Below are 25186 nucleotides of genomic sequence, written 5' to 3'. Positions count from 1 at the left end.
CTAATTTGATTTATGTTTATAATAGTGTTTATGTGACTTTTTAGTAACAAGTCAGCGAATCAGTACTTCTGCTACAAAAGTGATTTTTATTAGTTTTGCCTCTTAGATTTTCATTTTAACAAGTGATTACTCCTTTCATTCCTAGAAATTGATTAGTGAGCTTTGTACATTTTATTTTGCTCCTTTTAGATGTCTTATTATACCCAGTACTCAAAGGAAAATCGTATTTTAATTAAGCCCTGAATGCCTATTAATCAAAATAATACCTAACATACTTGTTACCTTAGCTTTCAATTAAATGATATTAGTAATTCTTTATATGAATAACTTAAAAATACTTGGTACAATTATTTATATGATATATCTTTATCATGAAACCCTGGAGTAAGAACGATTTGAGGAACCCTCCACTGCTGAAGTTCTTTGATTTAGTATCAATAAACCTAAATTATTCTGAATAGATATTGAATTTGTTTCCAATTAATTCAGGAATGTTGATTTTTTTGTGCAACATTACTTTGCGACCTATTCAGTGTTTGACAATTAGACCAAAAAAAACCCCAAACATTTTAAATTGAAAATTGCCAATTAAAAACTATGTTGTCCTATAAAAAGGAACTAGACCAGATATACCATAAAAATACCAATCTATTAAAACAACACAGCTTCCTCTCTATTGTACATTTTTTATTATTTTTTATTTTATTTTATTATTTTTTTCTTTTTTTATTGGTTGTTCAAAACATTACAAAGCTCTTGACATATCATATTTCATACATTAGATTCAAGTAGGTTATGAACTCCCATTTTTACCCCAAATACAGATTGCAGAATCACATCAGTTACACATCCACATTTTTACATAATGCCCTATTAGTAACTGTTGTATTCTGCTACCTTTCCTATCCTCTACTATCCCCCCTCCCCTCCCCTCCCATCTTCTCTCTCTACCCCATCTACTGTAATTCATTTCTCTCCTTGTTTATTTTCCCATTCCCCTCACAACCTCTTATATGTAACTTTGTATAACAATGAGGGTCTCCCTCCATTTCCATGCAATTTCCCTTTTCTCTCCCTTTCCCTCCCACCTCATGTCTCTGTTTAATGTTAATCTTTTCTTCCTGCTCTGTTCTTAGTTGCTCTCATTATATCAAAGAAGACATTTGGTATTTGTTTTTTAGGGATTGGCTAGCTTCACTAAGCATAATCTGCTCTAGTGCCATCCATTTCCCTGCAAATTCCATGATTTTGTCATTTTTTAGTGCTGTGTAATACTCCATGGTGTATAAATGCCACATTTTTTTTTTTATCCATTCATCTATGGAAGGGCATCTGGGTTGCTTCCACAGTCTAGCAATTGTGAATTGTGCTGCTATGAACATTGATGTGGCAGTATCCCTGTAGTACGCTCTTTTAAGGTCTTCAGGGAATAGTCCGAGAAGGGTAATAGCTGGGTCAAATGGTGGTTCCATTCCCAGCTTTCCCAGGAATCTCCATACTGCTTTCCAAATTGGCTGCACCAGTTTGCAGTCCCACCAGCAATGTACAAGAGTACCCTTTTCCCCACATCCTCGCCAGCACTTGTTGTTGTTTGACTTCATAATGGCTGCCAATCTTACTGGAGTGAGATGGGATCTTAGGGTGGTTTTGATTTGCATTTCTCTGACTGCTAGAGATGGTGAGCATTTTTTCATGTACTTGTTGATTGATTGTATGTCCTCCTCTGAGAAGTGTCTGTTCAGGTCCTTGGCCCATTTTTTGATTGGGTTATTTGTTATCTTATTGTCTAATTTTTTGAGTTCTTTATATACTCTGGATATTAGGGCTCTATCTGAAGTGTGAGGAGTAAAAATTTGTTCCCATGATGTAGGCTCCCTATTTACCTCGCTTATTGTTTCTCTTGCTCAGAAAAAACTTTTAAGTTTAATTAAGTCCCATTTGTTGATTCTTGTTATTATCTCTTGTGCTATGGGTGTCCTATTAAGGAATTTGGATCCTAACCCCACAATATGTAGATCGGAGCCAACTTTTTCTTCTATCAGACGCAGAGTCCCTGATTTGATATCTAGCTCCTTGATCCACTTTGAGTTAACTTTTGTGCATGGCGAGAGGAGGGGATTCAGTTTCATTTTGTTGCATATGGATTTCCAGTTTTCCCAACACCATTTGTTGAAGATGCTATCCTTCCTCTATTGCATGCTTTTAGCTCCTTTATCAAATATAAGATAGTTGTAGCTTTGTGGATTAGTCTCTGTGTCCTCTATTCTGTACCATTGGTCCATCTGCCTGTTTTGGTACCAGTACCATGCTGGTTTTGTTACTATTGCTCTGTAATATAGTTTGAAATCTGGTATCACTATACCGCCTGATTCACACTTCCTGCTTAGAATTGCTTTTGCTATTCTGGGTCTTTTATTTTTCCATATGAATTTCATGATTGCTTTATCTATTTCTACAACAAATGCCATTGGGATTTTGATTGGCATTGCATTAATCCTATAGAGAGCTTTTGGTAATATCGCCATTTTGATGATGTTAGTTCTGCCTATCCATGAACAGGGTATATTTTTCCATTTTCTAAGATCTTCTTGTACTTCTCTTTTTAGGGTTCTATAGTTTTCATTGTATAAATCTTTCACCTCTTTTGTTAGGTTGATTCCCAAGTATTTTATTTTTTTTGAGGATATTGTGAATGGAGTGTTTTTCCTCATTTCCGTTTCTGAAGTTTTGTCACTGATATACAAAAATGCCTTTGATTTATGAGTGTTGATTTTATATCCTGCCACTTTGCTGAATTCATTTATTAGTTCTAGTAGTTTTTTTGTAGACTCTTTTGGGTCTTCTAGGTATAGAATCATGTCTTCCGCAAATAGTGATAATTTAAGTTCTTCTTTTCCTATTTTTATGCCTTTAATTCCTTTCGTATGTCTAATTGCTCTGGCCAGTGTTTCGAGAAGTATATTGAATAGAAGTGGTGATAGAGGGCATCCCTGTCTTGTTCCAGATTTTAGAGGGAATGCCTTCAATTTTTCTCCATTCAGAATGATGCTAGCCTGAGGCTTAGCATAGATAGCTTTTACAATATCGAGGAAAGTTCCTGTTATCCCTAGTTTTTCTAATGTTTTGAACATAAAGGGATGCTGTACTTTGTCGAATGCTTTCTCTGTGTCTATCGAGATGATCATATGGTTCTTATCTTTAAGTCTGTTGATGTGGTGAATAACATTTATTGATTTCCATATATTGAACCATCCTTGCATCCTAGGGATGAATCCTACTTGATCATGGTGCACAATTTTTTTGATGTGTCTTTGTATCCGATTCGCCAGAATTTTATTGAGGATTTTTGCATCTAGGTTCATCAGAGATATTGGTCTGTAGTTTTCTTTCTTTGAGGTGTCTTTGTCTGGTTTCGGAATCAGGGTGATGTTGGCCTCATAGAATGAATTTGGAAGAGCTCCCTCTTTTTCTACTTCCTGAAATAACTTGAAAAGTATTGGTATTAATTTTTCTTTAAAGGTTTTGTAAAACTCCGCTGTATACCCATCCAGTCCTGGGCTTTTCTTGGTTGGTAGTCTTTTTATTGCTTCTTCTATTTCATCCATTGATATTGGTCTGTTCAAATTGTGTGTATCCTCCTGACTCAGTCTGGGCAAATCATATGACTTAAGAAATTTATCAATGTCTTCACTATCTTCTATTTTATTGGAATATAGGTTTTCAAAATAATTTCTAATTGTCTTCTGTATTTCTGTAGCATCTGTTGTGATATTGCCTTTTTCATCCTGTACGTTAGTAATTTGAGTTCTCTCTCTTCTCTTCGTGAGCATGGCTAAGGGTCTGTCGATCTTATTTGTTTTTTCAAAGAACCAACTTTTAGTTTTGTTAATTTTTTCAATAGTTTCTTTTGTTTCAATTTCGTTGATTTCCGCTCTGATTTTAATTATTTCTTGCCTTCTGCTACATTTGCTGTTGTTTTGCTCTTCCTTTTCTAGGGCTTTGAGATGAAGTGTGAGCTCATTTATTTGTTGGTTTTTCCTTTTTTTGATGATGACCTCCAGGCGATGAATTTCCCTCTTAAAACTGCTTTCATTGTGTCCCATAGATTCCTATATGTTGTGTCTGTATTTTCATTTATCTCTAAGAATTTTTTGATTTCCTCCTTTATGTCTTCTGTAACCCATTGATCATTTAGTAACATATTGTTCATTTTCCATGTGATGTGATGTAGGATTTTTCCTTCCTTCTTTTATCATTGATTTCCAGTTTCATTCCATTATGATCAGATAAAATGCATGGTATTATCTCCACCCCTTTATATTTACTGAGGGTTTCCCTATGGCATAATATATGGTCTATTTTTGAGAAGGATCCATGTGCTACTGAGAAAAAAGTATATCCACTTGATGATGGTTGATATATTCTATATATGTCAGTTGAGTCTAGGTTATTGATTGTGATATTGAGTTCTATAGTTTCTTTATTCAACTTTTGTTTGGAGGATCTGTCCAATGGTGAGAGAGGTGTGTTGAAGTCACCCATAATTATTGTGTTTTGGTCTATTTGATTCTTGAACTTGAGGAGAATTTGTTTTATGAACGTTGTAGCACCATTATTTGGTGCATAAATATTGATAATTGTTATGTCTTGTTGGTGAATGGTTCCTTTTAACAGTATATAATGTCCTTACTTATCCCTTTTGATTAACTTAGTCTTGAAGTCGATTTTATTCGATATGAGGATGGCCACCCCTGCTTGCTTACGAGGACCGTGTGCGTGGTATATTTTTTCCCAACCTTTCACCTTCAGCCTGTGTATGTCTTTTCCAATCAGATGTGTCTCCTGGAGGCAGCATATTGTTGGATTTGTTTTTTTAATTCATGTTACCAGCCTATGTCGCTTTATTGGAGAGTTTAAGCCATTAACATTTAGAGTTACTATTGATATATGGTTTGTACTACCAGCCATGTTTGATTATTTATCTTTTTTTTTTAATTTAGTTTGTTTCTCCATGATTAGCTTCCCCCACCCCCGCCCTCTGTCATTACCAAGGCACTTCCCACTGAAGGTTTTGGTTGTTGTTTTTCATTTCTTCCTTGTGTAGTGTTTTGCTTAAGATGCTTTGCAATGCTGGTTTTCTGGCTGCAAATTCTTTTAGCTTTTGTTTATGAAGCCAGGCCCCGCTCACCTGTGATGCTCACCACAATACTGGCTACACACCAGGTCTGCTGCTCCTGGGAGCCCTGTTTTCATGAATGACTGGGCACACTCTCCCTGTTTGCCTCCCTCAGACCCTAAGTTTGTAGAGCTTGGGGCTGAGAACCCCCAGCGAATTTGCTTACCCTTGGGTAGCCACGTCCCCGGTAGCTGGTGCAGGAGACCTCAGTTGTCAGCACTGGTGGGAGCGGTAGCCGGGAGTTCCGTGCCGCGAGTCCCGTGCCACTCCTGATTCCCTCAGTCTGGCTATCGCACTCACGGGAGAGCTGGGAGGGGCCCTTAAGGTTTCCCTGCTGTGTGGAGAGGGATGGCTAGGGGATTACACGCCTGTCGCTGCTGGTTTCGATGAAGTTATCTCCTCTGCCCGTGACCTCAGTTCTCTTCCATGGTGGTATCCCATGCAAATGGTGACCGTTCGTTCCCTTTGCTGGGTGACCAATACAACGGGTGGGTCCTGACTGTCTCTCCCAAGCCCCGTTTCAATCCTGTGGCCACTGCCTATGAAGGTTCGGTTGGCTTTTACTTCTTAGAATAAGCAGAAATTCTAAATGTTGGTGCCTTCATTTGGAAGCAAGGTTTCCTAGTGCATGATCTTGTCTGATGGTCCTTGATTTTATCATCAGAGTCAGTTCCAGTTACATTTCCATTAGCATGGATAGATCTGCCGCCTCTGGGCCGCGCTCCCATTTTTTATTTTTTAAATAAGAACTATCTTGATTCTTTGTGTCTCTGTTATTCCACATCCTATATTTTCTTATTTTTTTTTTATTTTTATTCTCCTTGGAATTAGTGAATGCTTATTATTTTTTTAAAATTTGTTGTAATTAGTTATACATGTCATTAGAATGCACTATGATATAACGCACATAAATAGAGTATAATTTCTCATTTTTCTGGTTGTACATAATATAGAATCCCACTGATCGTGTAGTCATATATGTATATAGGGTAATGATGTCTGATTCATTCTACCATTGTTCCTATGCCCATTGCCCCTCCCCACCCTTCACTGCCCTCTACCTAATCTAAAATGGAACCATCATTTGACCCAGCTATTCCACTCCTTGGTTTAAACCCAAAGAACTTAAAATAAGCATATTATAGTGATGCAGCCACATCAATGTTTATAATGACTCAACTCACAATAGCTAAATGATGGAACCAACCTAGGTGCCTTCAACAGATGAATGGATAAAGAAAATGTGGTATATATACACAACAGAATATTCCTCAGCCTTAAAAAAGAATGAAATTATGACATTTGCTGGTAAATGGATGGAACTGGAAAATATCATGGTAAGCAAAATAAGCCAATCCCCAAAAAACCAAAGGCCAGATGTTTTCTCTGATACACAGATATTAACTCACAGTAAGTGTTAGGGGGTAGGGAAGAATAGAATTACATTGAGTGTTTATTCTTAATATTGATTTTTAAAAACATACCTATGAAATAGTACAGATATTGTCTGTTTTTATTTTCCTTTTTTAACCCCTGCTTTATGTTTTTTGTTCATTTATGCCCTTACATATCATGAGATAATCCCTATGAAATTAAATATGATGATCTATTCTACTTTTCTATATGTTGGCACAGTTACCATTAGTATAAGGTGACATGAACCATCAAGCATCTTTAAGGCATTTTTAAAGAGAAATTTTTAAAGACAAAGCAGCTTTTTCCACATCTTCAAATTTCTTAAAATTCTAAAGCACTATCTGGCTTAGAGTGAGATAGAGCTAACCTTTGTCCACATTATTAAAGAAACAATGTCAATTGTTTTCTAGTTTTGTTTTTTTAATATTAGTTCATTTTAATTATACAGAATAATAAATTTCATTGTAGCATATTCTACATGCAGGTAACATACTTTGATAGTTTTAAATTTCATGAAGTAGTCTGTTAATTTATCATGAGAGTGATATGCTATCAAACATAAACCTTATAATTTCTTACTAAGAATGTTATTACCACAAACACATCATTTCAATAAATATCTGACTGATCAGAAAGAAATTCCATAAACTAAAGTGTTTTCTCTCTAATCATTCGTTCTCTTTTATAATGGGCCAAATTTCCATCTCATTCTGTTTAAATTATCTTCCCTTCTCTCTGGTTTCATGGTGTCTCTCTCTCTCTCTCCTCCCCCTTCCTCTCTCCCTCTCTTCTTCCCTCCCTCCCTTCCTCCCTCCAATCCTTCAACCATTTGCTTCAACATTCCTTCATTTTGGTTATTGTGGTGACTATCATAAAAAAGTGCATAGTGTCCATCAGCTGATATTATATGCAGATGTTTTGTGTAACGTGGATTGCTACAGTTTACAGACATTTAGCTATTAATAGCACTGATTATTTTGTAAAATGAATGAGAAATACAAATATTTTTAAATTATCCATTTGGCCAAAAGATTCTTATCATCAGGTATTTTCATATCAATAGAATTTTGTAACTGGACAATTATGACTTTTGAACCAGATTTGTTAAGGTGACCTTTTAAAAAAGTACAAATCCATGGACCCAATATAATGATAAGTACATTGGGTCAAATTTTGCTGGCTCAGAAACTGAAGCTAGCACAGCTCAGTTGTAACACTAAATGGTGCACTAAGCATAGTTTAATTTGTCCTGCAGGCTACCATGAGAAGGAACTGTTTTAAACTGATTTTAGACCTGGCACTTGGCCAGCTTTCTGGGTGATCTCCCAAGTGTGAACTTTCCCCACCTTCTGCCCCTCCTTTCCTTCCTGGAAGTGGTTGATGGAAATGGGTTACATTGATAATTACACAAGAGTGTCAGTTGCACACGTGGTTGACATAACGGAACTATGCTGATTTCATCCATCAAGTTATAATAGTGATGCCCTGCTGTAAGTTTTGTGATAAAGACTGAAAAGAGATGGGACTAGTATCTTTATTTCTGACTCTGAAAATACAACTCAAGTCCTTGTTCCTTGGAATTTGACCAGGATATAAAAGCTACTTTCAGTCAGGCAAGCTAGTAAGACAATCCATGTGATTTCTATCCTGTAGAATATCTGTTTTGTTTTTTTTAATGCCAGAGAAATAATCATTGCATATCTACTCTATTTTATATATATTTTTATAAACACATTAAAAATTAATAGTATATTCCACCTCTTCTTCTCAGAGCAGTAGTCATGGTTCTTTAAATCTTAGATCCTTATTTCTAGAGGATTTTTTTTTTTTACAAGAAATCGTCTTCCATATGCATATTTGTTCCAAGTGGCTTTGCCACTTTGGTGTAAAGATATTTATTAGATCAATTCTATTTTTGGTTCTAGAGAAGAAGCTAAGATTCTTGGCTTCTTTCTCATTATCCTAAATGTTCTGCAGACATTGTCCTGATTCCAAAGTTTGTTAGCTGTTTTGCATATGCAGAGATGTTGGTGTGGATAGTCTTCAGCATCTCAAATGAAGAGCTACCCTGTTCTATTTTGTATCTCTGTCCCTTCTATACTGTACTGATGGATGGTTTGAGTGGATGGCTGAGTGGATGCTTTTGGCTAAATATTCTTACTTTGACTAGAAAGTTTGAGATGAATGGAGGTCAGTAGTAGTTAGGTGTGTTTTCTAGTAGATAATAAACATTAGTCCATTATAAATTTTTAAATTATAACTAATATTTAATAAATGGTTGCTTTGTAACAATCATTTTTTGTCAATTCTGGGGATCAAACCCAACGCCTCATGTGTGCTTAGGCAAGTGCTGTGACACTGAGCTACACCCCAGCCCATACAAGCATCATTTTAAGGGCCTTATTTTACAAATAAGGAAGTCAAGTTTAAAGAGAAAGATTATCTAATGTACCCATAATCTATATAATTTTACATATTATACATAGGTAAATACAATTTACCTTCTTTTTCTTTTCTTTCCTGCTTGCCAACAGTGATTATTTGGTTGGATTTTAGAGACATACATGTGCATGCGTGCACATGCACGCGAGCACACACACACACACACACCCACACACACACACCATAATAAATCTAAATAATTGTATCATGCTCTTATAAAGAAAAATAATTTGTAATGCTCAAGGACACATAGAAGTTTAGAACAAAATAGATAAATCTATAAAAGTATGAATTGTCTTTGTGAGAGTACTTTGTTGTTATTAAAAACTTGCCATTTTAAGGAGAGGTGCATATTTTATGTAAATCCAATGAACTTATGAAAAGCTGGGCTATAAACTCTTATCTCCCTGACTCCAAAGCCCATGTGTTCAACTGCTATACACCTGCTTTCCAATCTATTCTCTATGTAACAGCCAGAATGTTATTTTAAAACTCAGTTTAAATCATGTCACTTCTCTGCTTAAAATCTTTTAATGGCTTTCCATTGCCCTTGAAATAAAATCAAACTACTTATCATGGCCATGGAAGTTCTGCCCAACTCTCTTATCTGATTGCATGCCACTCTATCCCTCATCTTTAAGTTCTTTGCCACTGGAGGCTCCTTTGTTCTTTCCTACCCTTGGGATTTTGCAGTGATAGATGAGCCTAAAAGTCACAAGCTTCAGCTCTTCCCAGTTTTTTGCATGACTACCTTATTATCCCTCAGATATTGGCTCCAACACTATGTCCTTGTAAACAGTGGCTCCCATTGACACCACACCTAAAGCATCTTCCTGGTTATCCTCCTTTTTCCTATCCATATCTCAGTGTCTTCAAAAGTTCAAATCAGAATCTGGAGTTATCTTAGGTTTTAGTTGAGCAATCACCTATCTCCCCCTTCTCAAACAAAAGCTATGTTCAATAGGGACCTCCTCTGTCTTATCTATTAATGTATTTTGAGCTCTGGGAACTGGGTGCGTAACATAATAATCAAAAAAATCTTTCCAGGCATGGTGGAGCATGCCAGTAATTCCAGTGGCTCCCGAGGCTGAGATAGGGGGATCACAAGTTCAAGACCAGCATTAGCAATTTAGCAAGGCCCTAAGCAACTTAATGAGACCTTGTCTCAACATTTTAAAAAAGAAGGGAGGGGGCTGGGGATGTGGCTCAAGTGTGCGTGGTGTGCGTGCAGCCCGGGTTCGATCCTCAGCACCACATACAAACAAAGATGTTGTGTCCGCCGAAAACTGAGAAATAAATATTGAAATTCTCTCTCTCTCGAACTCTCTCTCTCTCTTAAAAAAAAAAAAAGAAGAAGAAGGGAGGCATGGCTAGGGATGTGGCTCACTGGTAAAGAGTCCCTGGGTTAAATCTTCAGTACCAAAACAAAACACAACAAAAAACAACTTTCTTGAGTACTGAATGAAGTATAATCTACTTGTTCTAAAAAATCCCACCCCCCCCAAAAAAAAAACAGAAATATTAACCTGTTCTAATTTTTTTTAGGGTCAGTTAATGCACAGTTTTCAAGTTTGTATACCACAAAAACAAATGGATTTGCAGATATTTTGTCTTATGAAATTAGATGTAGCTCAATGTTCTTTTCACTCACTTTAGCACAATAAACACAGCACAGATGAGTAATAGCCTTTCTCCCCCCGTTGAAAATCCTCAAAACAGTTCTAACTAGGAAATAACATTTATTCACTGAACACATATTCCTCAAGTATCTTAGGTAGTAGGCATTTTTCTAGACACTTGAGATACACCTGGGAAGAAAAAAGATCTTTCCCTTGTGAAACTCCCAATGCTAATGAGGGGAGATGGGCAATAGTAAACATAATAAATCATTAATCTATTTTGTACATTAGAAGGTGATGACTGCTACAGGGGAAAAATCAATCGCCTTTTATTGACTATATGTTCTGTGCCTTAAATCTCCCATATGCATTTAAATTTTTTTTTTTCACAGAAATGCTCTGTTAGGTACAACTGTTTCCTCATTTAATTTAACCTAGCACGTAACTGCAGTGGGCATTGTGGCTAGAATTTGAAATCCAAGAAAGAAAGCACATTCTGTACACACACACACACACACACACACACACACACACACACACATATATATTCTTTATACTATATGAATAACCCATTAATTAGAGAAAGTTATCTGCTTCCAAATAGATTATTTTTGGACCTCTGTGCTGCCCAACTGTTGTGCTTACTTATAGGTTATTATAATATTGCCAAGTCACATGAGGAAAAGTATTTTAAAAAATAGCAATTACATCAAAAAGGAAGAGATTATGTGATTGGATTATTTATTTTATATGCCTAGAAAGTTTTTACTAGCCTTTTTATTTCTTTTTATTGCCCTGACTTGTAAATGTTTTGCCTATTTGTGATAAGGAAGCAGTATGTCTTTTGTCTTAGATTTTACTGTAACTTCTTCTTGCCCCATTCTAACATTTTGCACCTTTATAATTTCTCTAGGTCCTTTTCCTACTTTTACCAGTTAAATAATTAATATTATAGTAACCATGAAAGAAGCGGGCATCTGTCTGAATTCAGTAGTTTTATGATTTTAGTTATTATGATTATATAGACCATATTTTAGGTAGCTAGTAAATATGTGTTTTATGAATGAACAATTGGTATGTATATATTATAAATAGAGGCAGTTTTTTTGAGATATTTAAGGATATATCTCTGTTAATTGTTTTCAGTAATTATTTTATTAGGAAATATAAAAATAAAGAATAAAATTACATCTATGTGATAAGGAAGAGCATGGAAAGCATAACTTGCACTGCCCAAATATCTTACAGTGTATACTTTGTTACATTCTATTTTGCTTTCTTACCTTAGTCATCTAGTTCAAGAAATCTGAGGAAACCTGTTAATTAAAGTGATAGAAAAGTACATGCCAACAATCTTACATGGACCTTTTTCATTTCTAAATTGTGCTTTTTTTCCCCCACAGGAAGCTACAAATAAAAAGTAGCTTCTTTAGCTTTAACATATCTGTGCTTTTTTTTAAATTTAAAAGTGTCACACATACTTTTATATACAATTTCCCATGGCATTTGTGAGCTTTGTAAGGTTTTAAATTTAATTTGAAAAATCAGTGTTATTTTATTATAGTATAATGGAAATGTTGGAATGGGTGAGAAGTTAGGTCTTTGAACACGGAGGCAGCACCTGCCTTGATTACTGCTGAATCCATCGCACCTAGCACATGGCACACTGATGGCATTCAGTAAACACACATTAAAAGAGTGCTGAAGGAACTCTAGTCCTTGTTCAACACTTGGCAAATACTGTAAAAAAGAGAAAATGCCTTAATGTTGGCAGTATGTGCCTATTTTACTATCATAGGGCACAATCTCTCAAAGCACATTCACACACAATATTTGCCTACTTGGGAAATTAATAGTTATTAAAATAGAAAAAAATGTTGCATTTATTATAATTTTAGGAAACACTGGGTTAAATGAGTTTATTTGCTTGCTGCCTTGTTTTGTTACAAGGATTGTAAACATCCAAAAGAACCTTTGATATACTCATGTACACTGTGAATCTCTTAAGAAATTTCCATTAAATGTAACTTTTTACAGACTTACTTAAACATTTAATGTTATTCCCCTAACCCCCAACTGCACTGATAAACTCTTCTTAGATAATATTTGACTGTGATAATTTTTGACTGACACTTAATTATACTGATATGATTTAGTATAACAGGAATTCTCTTTGAAAAATAGCTCACTATATGGATCTGTTTCCTTTCCAAAATGTTCTCTTCCCACTTGACAACTTTATTTTTAAAAATTTAGAGTCGGGCATGGTGGCACACACCTGTAATCCCAGCAGCTTGGAGGTTGAGGCAAGAGGATCACAGTTCAAAGCCAGGCTCAGCAATTTAGCAAGGCTTTAAGGCTGTAAGCAACCTTGAGAGACCTTGTCTCAAAATTGGAAAATAAATAAATAGAGCTGGGTCTGTGGCTTATTTGTTGAGCACCCTTGGGTTCTGTAAGCCCAAATAACCAAAAATGGGAGCAGACTTCAAATGAATCAGTAAGCTTTCCTTTATTCAGCAACAGAGTCAATCATTCATGTATCAGAGGGGCTTATTGTGGGGGTGAAAAATGTCCCCCAGTTACACAAGGAGTCTAATAGTTTACAGTGAGAGTGACGTAACTATTGGAGACTGAAGCAGGACAAGTCGGTTTGGACAGTCTGGAAAGAAGTTGTAAAAAGTCCGAAACTCATTGTTACTGGGAAGGGATGAAAGCTCAGTTCACTGTTTAACTTCTTCCTCTGGGATCCATTGTTACCCAGAGCTTCACTATTTGCTTTTCTCCTTCCAGGACTCATCTGCAGTGGGAGAGGGTGAAAGTCCAGGGCCCAGCATTCAGTATCTGCCTTCTTCGTGTTCAGGACACATTGTTGTTGGGAAGGGGTGAATGTTTGCTTTTGGTGGAGATTCTGGGGATCGAACTCAGAAAGGGATGAATATTTGCTTTTTTTTTTTTTTTTTTTTCCCTCATGGCCCCCTGTTACTAGGATAGGATTTACTGGGAGAGGATTAATGATTACCTTCCTTCACCCTCCTCCTCTGGGTTGGACAGTTTTGGGGATTTTCATTTTCCACATCCTTCAGGTTCAATACCCCACTTAAAAAAAAAAATAGAGTCATTAAAACTTCTAAGGATAAGGATTTAGGAAAAAAAGTACTGAGTGTTTCTCAAAAATTCTCTATCAGAATTTTAAAACTTATAAGAGTAAAATAAATCACAATGGGGGAAAATACCAAGTTTTTCACCACTTGAAAATTAAAAATCTCTAAACCTCAAAAAATGCTGGAGTTGGGCTGGGGATGTGGCTCAAGCAGTAGCGCACTCGCCTGGCATGCGTGCGGCCCGGGTTCGATCCTCAGCACCACATACCAACAAAGATGTTGTGTCCGCCGAGAACTAAAAAATAAATATTAAAAATTCTCTCTCTCTCTCTCTCTTTCTCTCTCTCTCTCTCTCTCTCTCTCTCTCTCTCTCTCTCTCCTCTCTCACTCTCTCTTTAAAAAAAATGCTGGAGTTAAATATTTATTCAAAATAAGTCCAAAAGTTATTAGCATTAACACATATAGAGATTGAACAAATTGGTAAGATAATTAGCTCTAAGACAATAATTAATAAGTAGATGAAGTTATTGAATAGATAATTTGAAAGGTTGGCATACAAATGGCTAATAAAGTTTTTGTTTAATGTTTAGTTTCACTGATGCAAATTAAAAAGAAACACAAATTATATTGGGTTGCCTAGCGCTGAGGTTCCCAGAATTTCTTGGTTTACTGTGTCCTTAATATTTTAGTAATCATCAGGGTTTTTTTAGGCCTAAAAGAAATACCTAATAGTTTCATTAATAAGTAGTCAGCTCCAAACAATTGTATTCTTACAATCTAATGGCCATTTTAAAAAAATGTAAATTGGGAAACAAAATGATATTTTTATTTCATTCTTAAATAGCCAAGATTAATTATAAGTAAGGTCATGTGCCTTGGGCATTGTACAACTCCCCAAACCTTGGAAATAGTTTGTATAATGTCACTCTTTTTTTTCTTATTCCATGTTGAATTTTACATAGTAGTTACATTGTATTATACCAGCAGTTAAAACCTAATTTCACAAAAATGCAACATCTTTGAAAAGAATGTAGTATGCTGTGCTGTTGAAACTGAGGAAGTCGTTTTTAGATATCTGAAAGGTGTTTATTATTTCCCTCAAAAATGGAAAGTATCATATGTTCTCTACCTAAGAATTTGCTTCAGTACCCTAAAGTTTGTTGTTTGGACATAGATTTAGCATGTTAGAATTTACTGTTTTAATGAAAGCTTTCTGTTAATGACAGTATGGCGAAATGGTTCTTTCATATACCTCTCATATAAATATTAATTTGCAAGACACTTTCTGAGTCAGCAGTCTAGCAATAGAGATTAAAAGCCTTAAAATTTGCTGGGCATGGTGGCACGCACCTGTAATCCCAGTGGCTCAGGAGGCTGAAGCAGAAGGATTGCAAGTTCAAAGCCAGCCTCAGCAACTTAGAGAGGCCCTCAACAACTTCATGAGACCCTGTCTTGAAATAAAAAACAAAAAGAAGGGTTAGGGATGTGGCTCAGTGGTTAAGTGCCCTGTGTTCAAAACAAAACTTTATTATTTTTACACAAAGTCTATATCATAAAAGAGACCACTAACTCAAAGAGTAAAACTTATAGATAAAAACAAAAAAAATGTGCCATATGTTAATGCTCATCTTTCTTCAGATTGATTTATAATTCCATAAGCAATTATGAATTAAAGTAAAATATTGAAAGTCCATTTTGAGAAAGTACATACATTTAATTTTATTAAAGGAAAAGGAATATAATATATGCATAATGCTCTGGGGCTGATTTTATGTGTCATGAAAAGTGGTAAATATGTTTTCTGTATATGGATGTTTCTTTGTATGTTTCTATATGTATAAACATACATACATCTATATAAAGAATAAAACATTTACCAAATATATTAGTACTATTGTAATTTGTTTTATAGGTTCACTAGGAAAACTCTTGAAGTGACCTATTTCAAGAAAATATAAGTGAACAAGGCTGACATGGCTTGGTTGTGCTATATATCTTCATAACACCTTATGAACTTATGGTAAACAATCCTGTTTCAGTATTCTTATGGCCATTTGACTTGTTCTTATGGGAGTTATGTGGGCACTCTAAGAGTATAGGAATAGCTATTTCTTTATTTCTAATTCTAATTCCTTATAGAGACAAGAAAAAATACTAGTAAATGCCAGCAACTTTTTTTTTTCTAATTGAATAGTTGGCAGCATCATCAAGTGTTTTGTTTTGTTTTGTTTTCTAAAACTTCAATTTGTACCTTATTCCTCATGTCAATAGTCTATATCTACATCTCTGACAGATTATATCTTCAATTTTCGTTAATGTAGGGTTTTTGCTAGGGTAATATGGAAATGGAACATTATTTTAAATCCTAAGGGCATTGGAAGCATAATGCAGGAATATTGTGAACAATTTTATGTCAGTAAATTCAAATGGATGCACTGAGTAAATTATCAAAGTGTACTCATGAAGAAATATATACTTTGAATAGACTTATATTTATTCTAAGAATTGAAATTAAAATTCAACACCTTCCAACACAGTAAAGTCCATATGACTACACTGGTAAATTCTGTCAAACATTTAGTGAAAAGCATAATTCAGGAGAAAAACTCTATTCTTCCAGAGAATAGAAGAGGAAGGAGTACTCTCAAATGAATTTCATGAGTTTGACATTACCCTGATACCAAATCGAAGACACTACAAAATATGAAAACTGTATCTTGTAACCCTGTTGAACATAGATGATCCTTAATAAGACATAACAATGATCCTTAATAAAAATTTAGCAAATTAAGCCTGTAGTTATGTAAAAAGAATAATATATCATAACTAAGTAGGATTTATCCCAGTTGTTTAGCACCAGCAATAATCATTCAGTATAATTCTTTGTATTAATAAAAACAAAAAGCCAAAAAGGTATAATCATCTTTTTAGTTGCACAAAGAGCATTTGATGCAATTCAGCATTTGTGCAAAAAAATAATTTAATAAAAATTTAGTGATAGAATAGAAAAGAGCTTCCTCAACATGATTAAGATCATTTGTGATTTAATTCTAGATGATATGTCCAACTATATAGAAGTACCAAGGGATCTACCCAAAAGTTTCACTAAGACTTTAAAATGCAAGGAAAATGTAAACATGGAAGTGCAGATATCTCTTCCACATGATGAGAAGAAAGTGAGTATATTTCTATGTGGAAAGAATGAAAAGTTTAAAATTAGAATTCAGTGCCACTTACTAGAGCATCCAAAAATGTCTGAAATACTTCAAGATAAACTTATATATGTTTTAAGAACTATACACTTAAAATTCTTAAGCATTTCTGAGAGAAATTAATGAAGACCTAAACAAATGGAGAGAGAGATCACCACTGTTAAATAATATCACTTCAACACAATACCAGTAAATACACCAGCAGCCTTGTTTTGTAGATATTGGCAAACTCACTCTGGAATTTGTTGAGATACAGAGAACTTCAGTAGCCAAAAAATTTTGAAAAAGCAAAGTTAGATGACTTACCCTACCCACTCTAAAGACTGACTAGTGGTTAAGACTTGATCTGTTGGTTTAAGGATTGACATAAAGATTAATAGAATAATAATGGAATAGAGTCCAGAGTACCCCCAAATACATGGCAAATTGATTTTCACCAAAAATATTTTAGTCTTAAAGTATATTGTTTTCTACAGATGGTGCAGAAACAACTAGGGATCCATTTTTTTTAAAAAAGAATAGCATTAAGGCTCTTATACTATATACCATATAATTTGAAATAGTCACAGACTATCTGTAACTACAATAATGTGTACATTGTATGTATATTTATGTTCTCTGTGTACACACATATTTTGTAATACCTGATATATATATATATATATTTTTTTTCATTTTCATTTCCTGAGAGCTAAAGGGCAAGCATCTAAATTAGAGACCCTAGACGAAAGACACAGCTCATGTTTCAGAAATTTCAGAATATCAAGGACAAAGGGATGATGCTAACAGCTTTCAGATAAGCAGCCCACATATTAAGCTACATTTGCATCAGACTTTTTAAAAGAAATGGGACATTCGTAGGTCAGTGGAACAAAGCTTTGAAAATGTTAAGAGAAAATGATTTCCAACCTAGAAATTCTATAGCCAAGAAAGAGAGAAAAACATGGGATTAGGCAATCAAGGAAGCCAGTCATGAGGGAATATAAAGACAGTCTCAGGACAACAGTTGTTTAATAAGCCTAAAGTACCATCACTTCCATTAGGATCAGGAAGTGCAGATAGCTGTGAAAAGGCAAGAAGGGAGTTGGGATGGCACAGAACCTGAGGCACTGAGACCCTTGAGTGTTTAGAAAAATTATTAGTAGGTATGGGAACATTTGGGGAAGGGAAAAGTAGCACTAGGTACAGAAACACAAGCAAAAGTAAAAAAAAAAAAAGAGAGCCAATTATTAACAAGGAAAAATTGAAAGTTTTGCCAAAAAGGAACTGTAATCACTGTTGAGGCAAGTAGTATATTATGATTAATATTTTCATTAATAATGGAAATTTTCATTTTTGTTCTATTAATCAGAAATTGTTATATAACTATTGAAAGAAAAGGAGAATTGAAAGGATGTTTGTAAGAGAGCTGAATCTTTAATTACCAGGACAGAAAGGCAATATATTATCTCAAAATCTGATAAATTACAAAAAACTTATATATTAGTTAGAAATTTATGGAAGAAGGAGTTGAAATTGTTGCTTTTTGGGATAATTAGATTGCTGGAAGCCAGACAGGAAGGAAAGTATGCATTTCATTAAATTCCTTTTAGGTATCTTTGGGTTTTTTTCCAAGTATGGACATATATAACTGTGGTTAAAAAAGAAAGAAAAATAATCATTAGATTGAAAATTAAAAGGCCTAGGAATACTAACCAGAGTAAGTAATTCCACATTACCATAATTCTTTAATCTACAAGAAAATTGTTACTTACTAGCAGGAAAAAAGTACCATTTCATAACAGGAAAATTTTCAAGATGCATTGTTCAATAAGATAAGCAGATTATAAAATACAGCATATAAGGGCTGGGGTTGTGGCTCAATGGTAGAGCGCTCGCCTCACATGTGTGAGACCCTGGGTTTGACCCTAAGCACCATATACAAATAAATGAACAATATAAAGATATTGTAAAAAAAATACAGCATTTAAGATAAACCCAGTTTTATAACAAAATTTATCTTTGCATGTATAGAAAAATTCAAGAGGATAATTCAGAAATGCCAAATACACTTACTTGATTTCTTGGTAATTTTTTAAAAACTTTATATGAATGTATTGCTTCTGAAATTAGAAAATGATGTAAGAAAAACTGATGAGATAAACTAAAGAGTTACCAACTGATGTCATCCTTGAAAAGTCCATTTGTAAGTTATTTCTATGAACAAGACACCATTCTAAACTCTTTGGAAGCTACAAAGGTACATGATAGCATTTAATTTCCCAAGTAGCTCACAGTGTTATATAGGAGATGAAAATGAATATCGTGCATAAAAGACACAAATAATATAAGGTAGAAGAGTAAAAGTATGCCATGCTTGAATGGCCAATACAATCACAGTTCTCTAGTAAGAAAGATCACTTTTAGATGGAAAGGCATTCAAGAGATTGTTGAGAACAAAGGAGGAGGCTTGAAGAGGCAGAAATTGGATGAAGCCATTCAGAAATATACAAACAAACAATAACAACAAAACACCCAAAAATCATAAGATTCAGAAGTGTAAGTGCAGGGTAATTTTGCTGAGATGGGAGGTATGCTTTGTGGCCAATTTGCATAGGATGCTGAAAACCACATAGAGCTATTCAGTAGAAGTTTGCCCTCAATGAAGGCAGTGTTCAAGAAGGGGGTAAAATAATTACACACAGGAAGAGAAACCCTATTTGAAACATATTATGCTAGCCCAGAATTTAAAGGAAGAGATAAACTTGAAAAACATTGAAGCAGTTGAGTTCACAGAAACTATCGATATTTGGAAGTAAGAATAGGAGGCAACAAAAGTGGCCACATTATTGTGAGTCTGGATTTTTTTCTTTTTTTTTATTGGTTGTTCAAAACATTACAAAGCTCTTGACATATCTTATGTGAGTCTGGATTATTAGACTAGTTGCTACACTAACACAAAAGGGCTGCTATCAGAATAAGGAGGGAGTTTTGTGGAGGAAGATAATTGTAGATGTCTGAATGCAAAATTTGATTTCAGGAGACTGTCCATGAGATGATACTTAAAAGGCCGTAGGTAATATAGTTTTGAATTTCAGTCAGTCACTCAGTAAATACATATCTTCTCCTACATTTTTAGTAATAAGTATGATAAGCATTATCAATTTATAAGTAAAACATCATCTTTGTCCTATGGAGCTCCTCGTTTGGACTAGGGAAAAACAGATATCAACTGGATCATTATAGAGCAACTGTGATGTCATGTATCAAAACAGATGTTTACGTTATGTGGAAGGGAATCTCAAAATCATGAAGAGTGTAGGTGGCCAGCAGGAGTTCACAAACAGGGAATCATTCCACACATTATGTGGATGTTTCTTAGAAATGAAGACTTAATCTAGAGAGCAAAGAGGAAGAATATTATACTGAAACCAAAATCTGGAAAAACGTGTTTGTCTACAAATTGGGAAGAGGTTGAGAAGCCAGTGAAGATGAGCACAGAGTCGTATTCCAGAAACAAAAAGGAGATTCAAGACACAAGGTGGTTTGGTGGTGACTGAGAAATTAGGAAATTTTAGAATTGCTAAAAGTTCACTGGATTTAGTAATTAGGAGGCTATTGACTTTAAGATGTTTCAATAATATCAGAATGACAGTGTTTTATTTGATGAGAATGTATAATAATAACCATTATAAAAACAAAAATTACAGTACAGGTCCTCTCCTATGACTATATATATGTTATATTTGTTGAGAAAATATGTGTATTTACTTACAAATAAATGAACTCCTAATTTGCAGATAAACTTGTCATGTAGAGAGTAACTATAAAGAATATCTCCTTGGACTTGATACTATTAAGAAATAATATCAAGGAACTGATAGGAAATGATCTTATGAGGATAGTTGGCCATTGCATTTGCAGGTGACGTTTGAAAAATATCTTCAAAGAGTATTCAGGCAGATTGTGGACCTTGAAGAAAACAATTGATAACAGTTCTTAGAAATTCTGAAATGCTACTCCTCCACCCACCCCAACCCCTACCCCAATTTTCTGACTACTACTTTTCCTTTATTGTTTTACCCTAAATGCTCCTATCTCTGACAGAGTTTCCTGTTCAAATTTTTCACACTAAATATGGTCCCCATGTCATACTAGCACATTATTCATTTGTTCCATAGAACCAACCATAATCTGTAACACATTGTTTGTGTATTTATTGTCTGTCTTCCTCCCCTGGCTGTCATTTACCTAACATTAGGCATCATGAGAATTTGTTCTCCACTTTGCCTTTCAGCTTCACCACAGTGTTGTTACAATTCAAATCTATATTGAATGAATGAAAGATAGGAAAGTAAGGTAGAATGTTCCCAAAGCAAATTTCTTGGAGATGGAATAGTTACAAGGCATGTCAAAGTCCTACATGTTACCCAGTATTTGAGTTGTTTGAGTAGTATGAAAATTAAAAGGTGAGAAAATTGAGGCTATACCTTTAGAACATTTGCTCAGACCCCCGTTGGACTCACTAAGAACAAGGAGGAGATGAAGAGAATGAAGTGATGTTTCAGAGTACATCCATGACAAAATGGAAGAAGTAGTAAAGTATATGGGTGGGTGGAAAATGCACTGAGAGCAGTGAAGAGTGTAGTGCCTTTTCCTCCTTGTCAGGGGAGTGGTGAGTCTGTGGATGGTTAGGAGGCAGGAGAAATGGAATGGAGCCATGTTTCAATTCAACTGAGGAGCCATGAAGGTTGCTCATTGAAATAAGGGGAAGTCTAGGAGGACATATTCACAGCAAAACACAGGTATCATAAGACTGGGTAACAGGACTAACAAGTATTAGTTAGCTACAATATAAGTGTATATTATTAATCAGTTAATAGACACATTTAATGTAAATTCATCACTATTTCTAGAAAACAATGAATAATGCTAATAGCAAACAGGGACTTTTTGTTATGTAGTTCCACGTCTTGGACTATAATTACACATAAATATATTTATATTATTTACACTGTTTTGATTAAAAATATTTTCTTGTGTTCTTGTAGTGATATAATTCTGTACAATAGTCACATCTACTTATCATAAATTATTGGTTCTGAAAAACACTTTGCCTAGTATTTTTTAAATGACTAATCATGCCTTAAAAAACTTTTGTTTAAGAGAATTTACCAAAAAATATATAATTATGAAATAACTTATTTTATTTTGTATAGATCTCAAATACAACCTAAGGATTTTTTTTGGTTTTTAAAATTCAGTCCAGTGAAACATTCAGGTAGCTTGAGTACTTTGCTTTCTTACAGTATTTTAGTTTCTCTTGTGACCAGTATCATCACCTGGATTTGTAAGGTGACTGGAGTTAAGGGTGCTATCTTCTATCATGAAAGAGTTGCCTGTCTTTTCTCTTGGCAAAACTCAGATTCCTGTGGGAGTCAAATGAGAAATGAGGCCTGATTAACGCTGTGTTTTATGACTGAGGGCTTTGGAACAGACCACCTGGCATTTTTGTTGCTCTCTATTCATTTAAAACTAAGAATCCTAAGAGTCAAAGCACTCTGTGAAATCCTCATGAATAATCATACATTAAAACCTCTTTCCATAGAGGTTGTTTTTAGTCAATTTTATAAAGTTTTGTACAGGAATGTCACAGTACATATTTTAATAGCTATACTGAGATAATGGCTCCCTATTAGGGGAAAATTCATTTCCCAAATGTGAGATGTTTTAGAAAATATCAATTTCATTGTAACTAAATATGTTGGGCTTCCATAGTTCCTGTTAATAATCCTGACCCCAACACCTACTGGCTAATTCTTAGTATTATAAAAGCATGCTGGTAGGGAAGAATATACTTATATACTGCAAAGTTTTACATGTGTGAATAGTCATTACCAAGGTGGAAAGAAAAGAGAAACTCTTTACTTTTATCTGTACTTTTTCTCACCACTTGCATCTTTTTAATCTTCTTGGTACCCATGAATAATCTCTTTTTGTTTAAACCATGACATTTTAAGTTGTTGCATTTTAATTTTTCTTTAGAAAAATGTCCTACTCTTACAAAAAAAATGTATCTAGGATACTCCTGATTTGTGTTTTGAATGAGTCAAAGCTGACATAATTTTGTAAGTGTAAATGTGTTTAGAGTCAGATAATTTGAAAATTGATCATCGGTCCTACAGAGTCGGGAATACAGTCAGAACGTGAGTTTGATTCAGTATTTCCCCTATTGCTGAAGGTACCAGCTGCCTGTCTTCTTAGTGTATTTTGTCTTAGTAGAAATTTATTATCTTTTCTTGCCTAAATGGGAATGTGGGAGGAGAAAGAGATATAGCATATAAAAGCATATAAATGCTTCCTCCAAACTGTCAAAAGTTAGCTGTTAATTTTGCTTTGGACGTGGATGAGACTCACAGCATTCTAATCTTGTTCTCTTTGTAGTGGGTAAACCTCACAAGTGCAACTACTGTGGACGAAGCTACAAGCAACGCAGTTCACTGGAGGAGCACAAGGAACGCTGCCACAACTATCTGCAGAATGTCAGCATGGAGGCTGCTGGGCAGGTCATGAGTCACCATGGTGGGTAGCAATAGCGTCGCGATTTTCATGCCCTCCTGTGCTGCTCCTGTAGTCTTTTATGGGCTAAATAGTTCCCTCCACCCTTCAACATGAAGATCAAATCTTACTCTGTTTAAATTTTAGATCATATTAACTTTGTATGGGATTATCTTTTTAAACACTTGAAATGAGCTGAGCTTTGGGATACATCCATACGTTGCCAACAAGCTCTACTGAGTTTTTATGATACTCCCAAATTACTTTGGATAATGTTTGAATTTATGTAACACTGGCAGCCAGTGTTTACTACGCCAAGGGAAGCTGCTGTTTTCTCTAACCAAACGTTAGAAATGGTTCCACACAAGGCTGTAGGTCTCCAGAAAGAATGAATTGCTTATTTGCATTATATCTTGTGTTGGGAAAATATTCAGTGATATAATTTGAATTTTCTCCAATCTATCTTATAATTAATCTGAGAAATTATTAATTTTGCTTTCACATGTGTGAAACATGATTTAGACTAAACTTTGACACCATCACCCTCCTAAAAAAACATTCTCTAAGCCAAACAGCCTGATCTCCACAATACACAGTGACAGGAAGGTTGTCCTTAAGGCTCACGAATTCATAAGTCTCAATTCACAAAAAGTCAATTTTAGTAAGTCAGCCTAACAAAGGAAGGTGATGGATTTCAGTTCTTTAGATTTCTACTTTCTGTCTTCTTAAATAATTATATATACATATATATATACACATACATATATTATATTTTATTTTTAATTGTAGCTGGACACAATAACTTTGTTTTATTTATTTTTTTAATGTGGTGCTGAGGATCAAACCCAGTGCCTCACATGTGCTAAGTGAGCACTCTACCACTGAGTCACTACCCCAACCCCTAATTATATTTTTATACTGACTGATTATATTATTCATATGAATTTAAAAATCTTATTGATATATTTCTATCCTTACTTAAAAATGGTTGGCTAAGGGGCTGGGCATGTGGCTCAAGTGGTAGCACGCACCCCTAGCATGTGTGAGGCATTGGGTTCGATTCTCAGTACCCCATAAAAATAAAATAAATATATTGTGTCCTCCTAAAACTAAAAAATAAATATTTTTAAAAAATGGTTGGCTGATATTGAATGGTAGTTTTCTTTACTTACATTTAAAATACAAATATTCTTTTATTGGCTTAGATATACTACCTTGAGGATAATTTATGGGTTTTTTTGGTTTATGTGTTTACGGGTTTTATGGGGATGTGCTTATTAGATCACTATCTAATAAATTATATAATTGTTATAAAAATTTTTAATTTCTTTAAATTTTATTAAACTATAAAATTATTTGTTGTTGAGTTGAGAATTAAAATTTTGAATGTTTGTTGTTATTCTAAATAATTTACATATTTCCTTGTATTAAGGATAGGTTCTGTAATCTAAAGAATCTGATTTAATTCCATTAGTTGTTATGATTGAGTCCATTTATTTTTGTATTTGAACTCTTTTTGGTATTGCAAGCATTTATTGCCTGAGCATGCAAGCATGACATAGGGCCCGCAGCATAGAGGTTATAAAATGGTGGGCTGTGAAGTCCAGTCACCCTGGTCTGCTGCTCTAGTGTCACAGGCATAGTGTAAGAAGTAAATGGTATCAGATGTACAGTAAACACCCC

The 25186-nt window shown here is 34.7% G+C and overlaps 1 protein-coding gene across 9 annotated transcripts in view; it reads left to right on the top strand.

Moving 5' to 3' along the window:
* Positions 1 to 25186, top strand: part of IKZF2 (IKAROS family zinc finger 2) — a 148062-nt gene that overhangs the window by 106581 nt on the left and 16295 nt on the right. For all 9 annotated transcript variants that reach the window (XM_081261315.1, XM_081261310.1, XM_081261311.1 and 6 more), the window contains one exon: positions 23390 to 23527. In XM_081261315.1, coding sequence (XP_081117441.1) covers positions 23390 to 23527 — 138 coding nt within the window. The remainder of the gene's footprint in view (positions 1 to 23389; positions 23528 to 25186) is intronic.

This window comes from Spermophilus citellus, assembly GCF_964194105.1.
Source record: "Spermophilus citellus genome assembly, chromosome: 11".
NCBI lineage: Eukaryota > Metazoa > Chordata > Mammalia > Rodentia > Sciuridae > Spermophilus > Spermophilus citellus.
The sequence above is the reverse complement of the archived record's forward strand: the minus strand, read 5'-3'. Positions and strand labels throughout refer to the sequence as shown.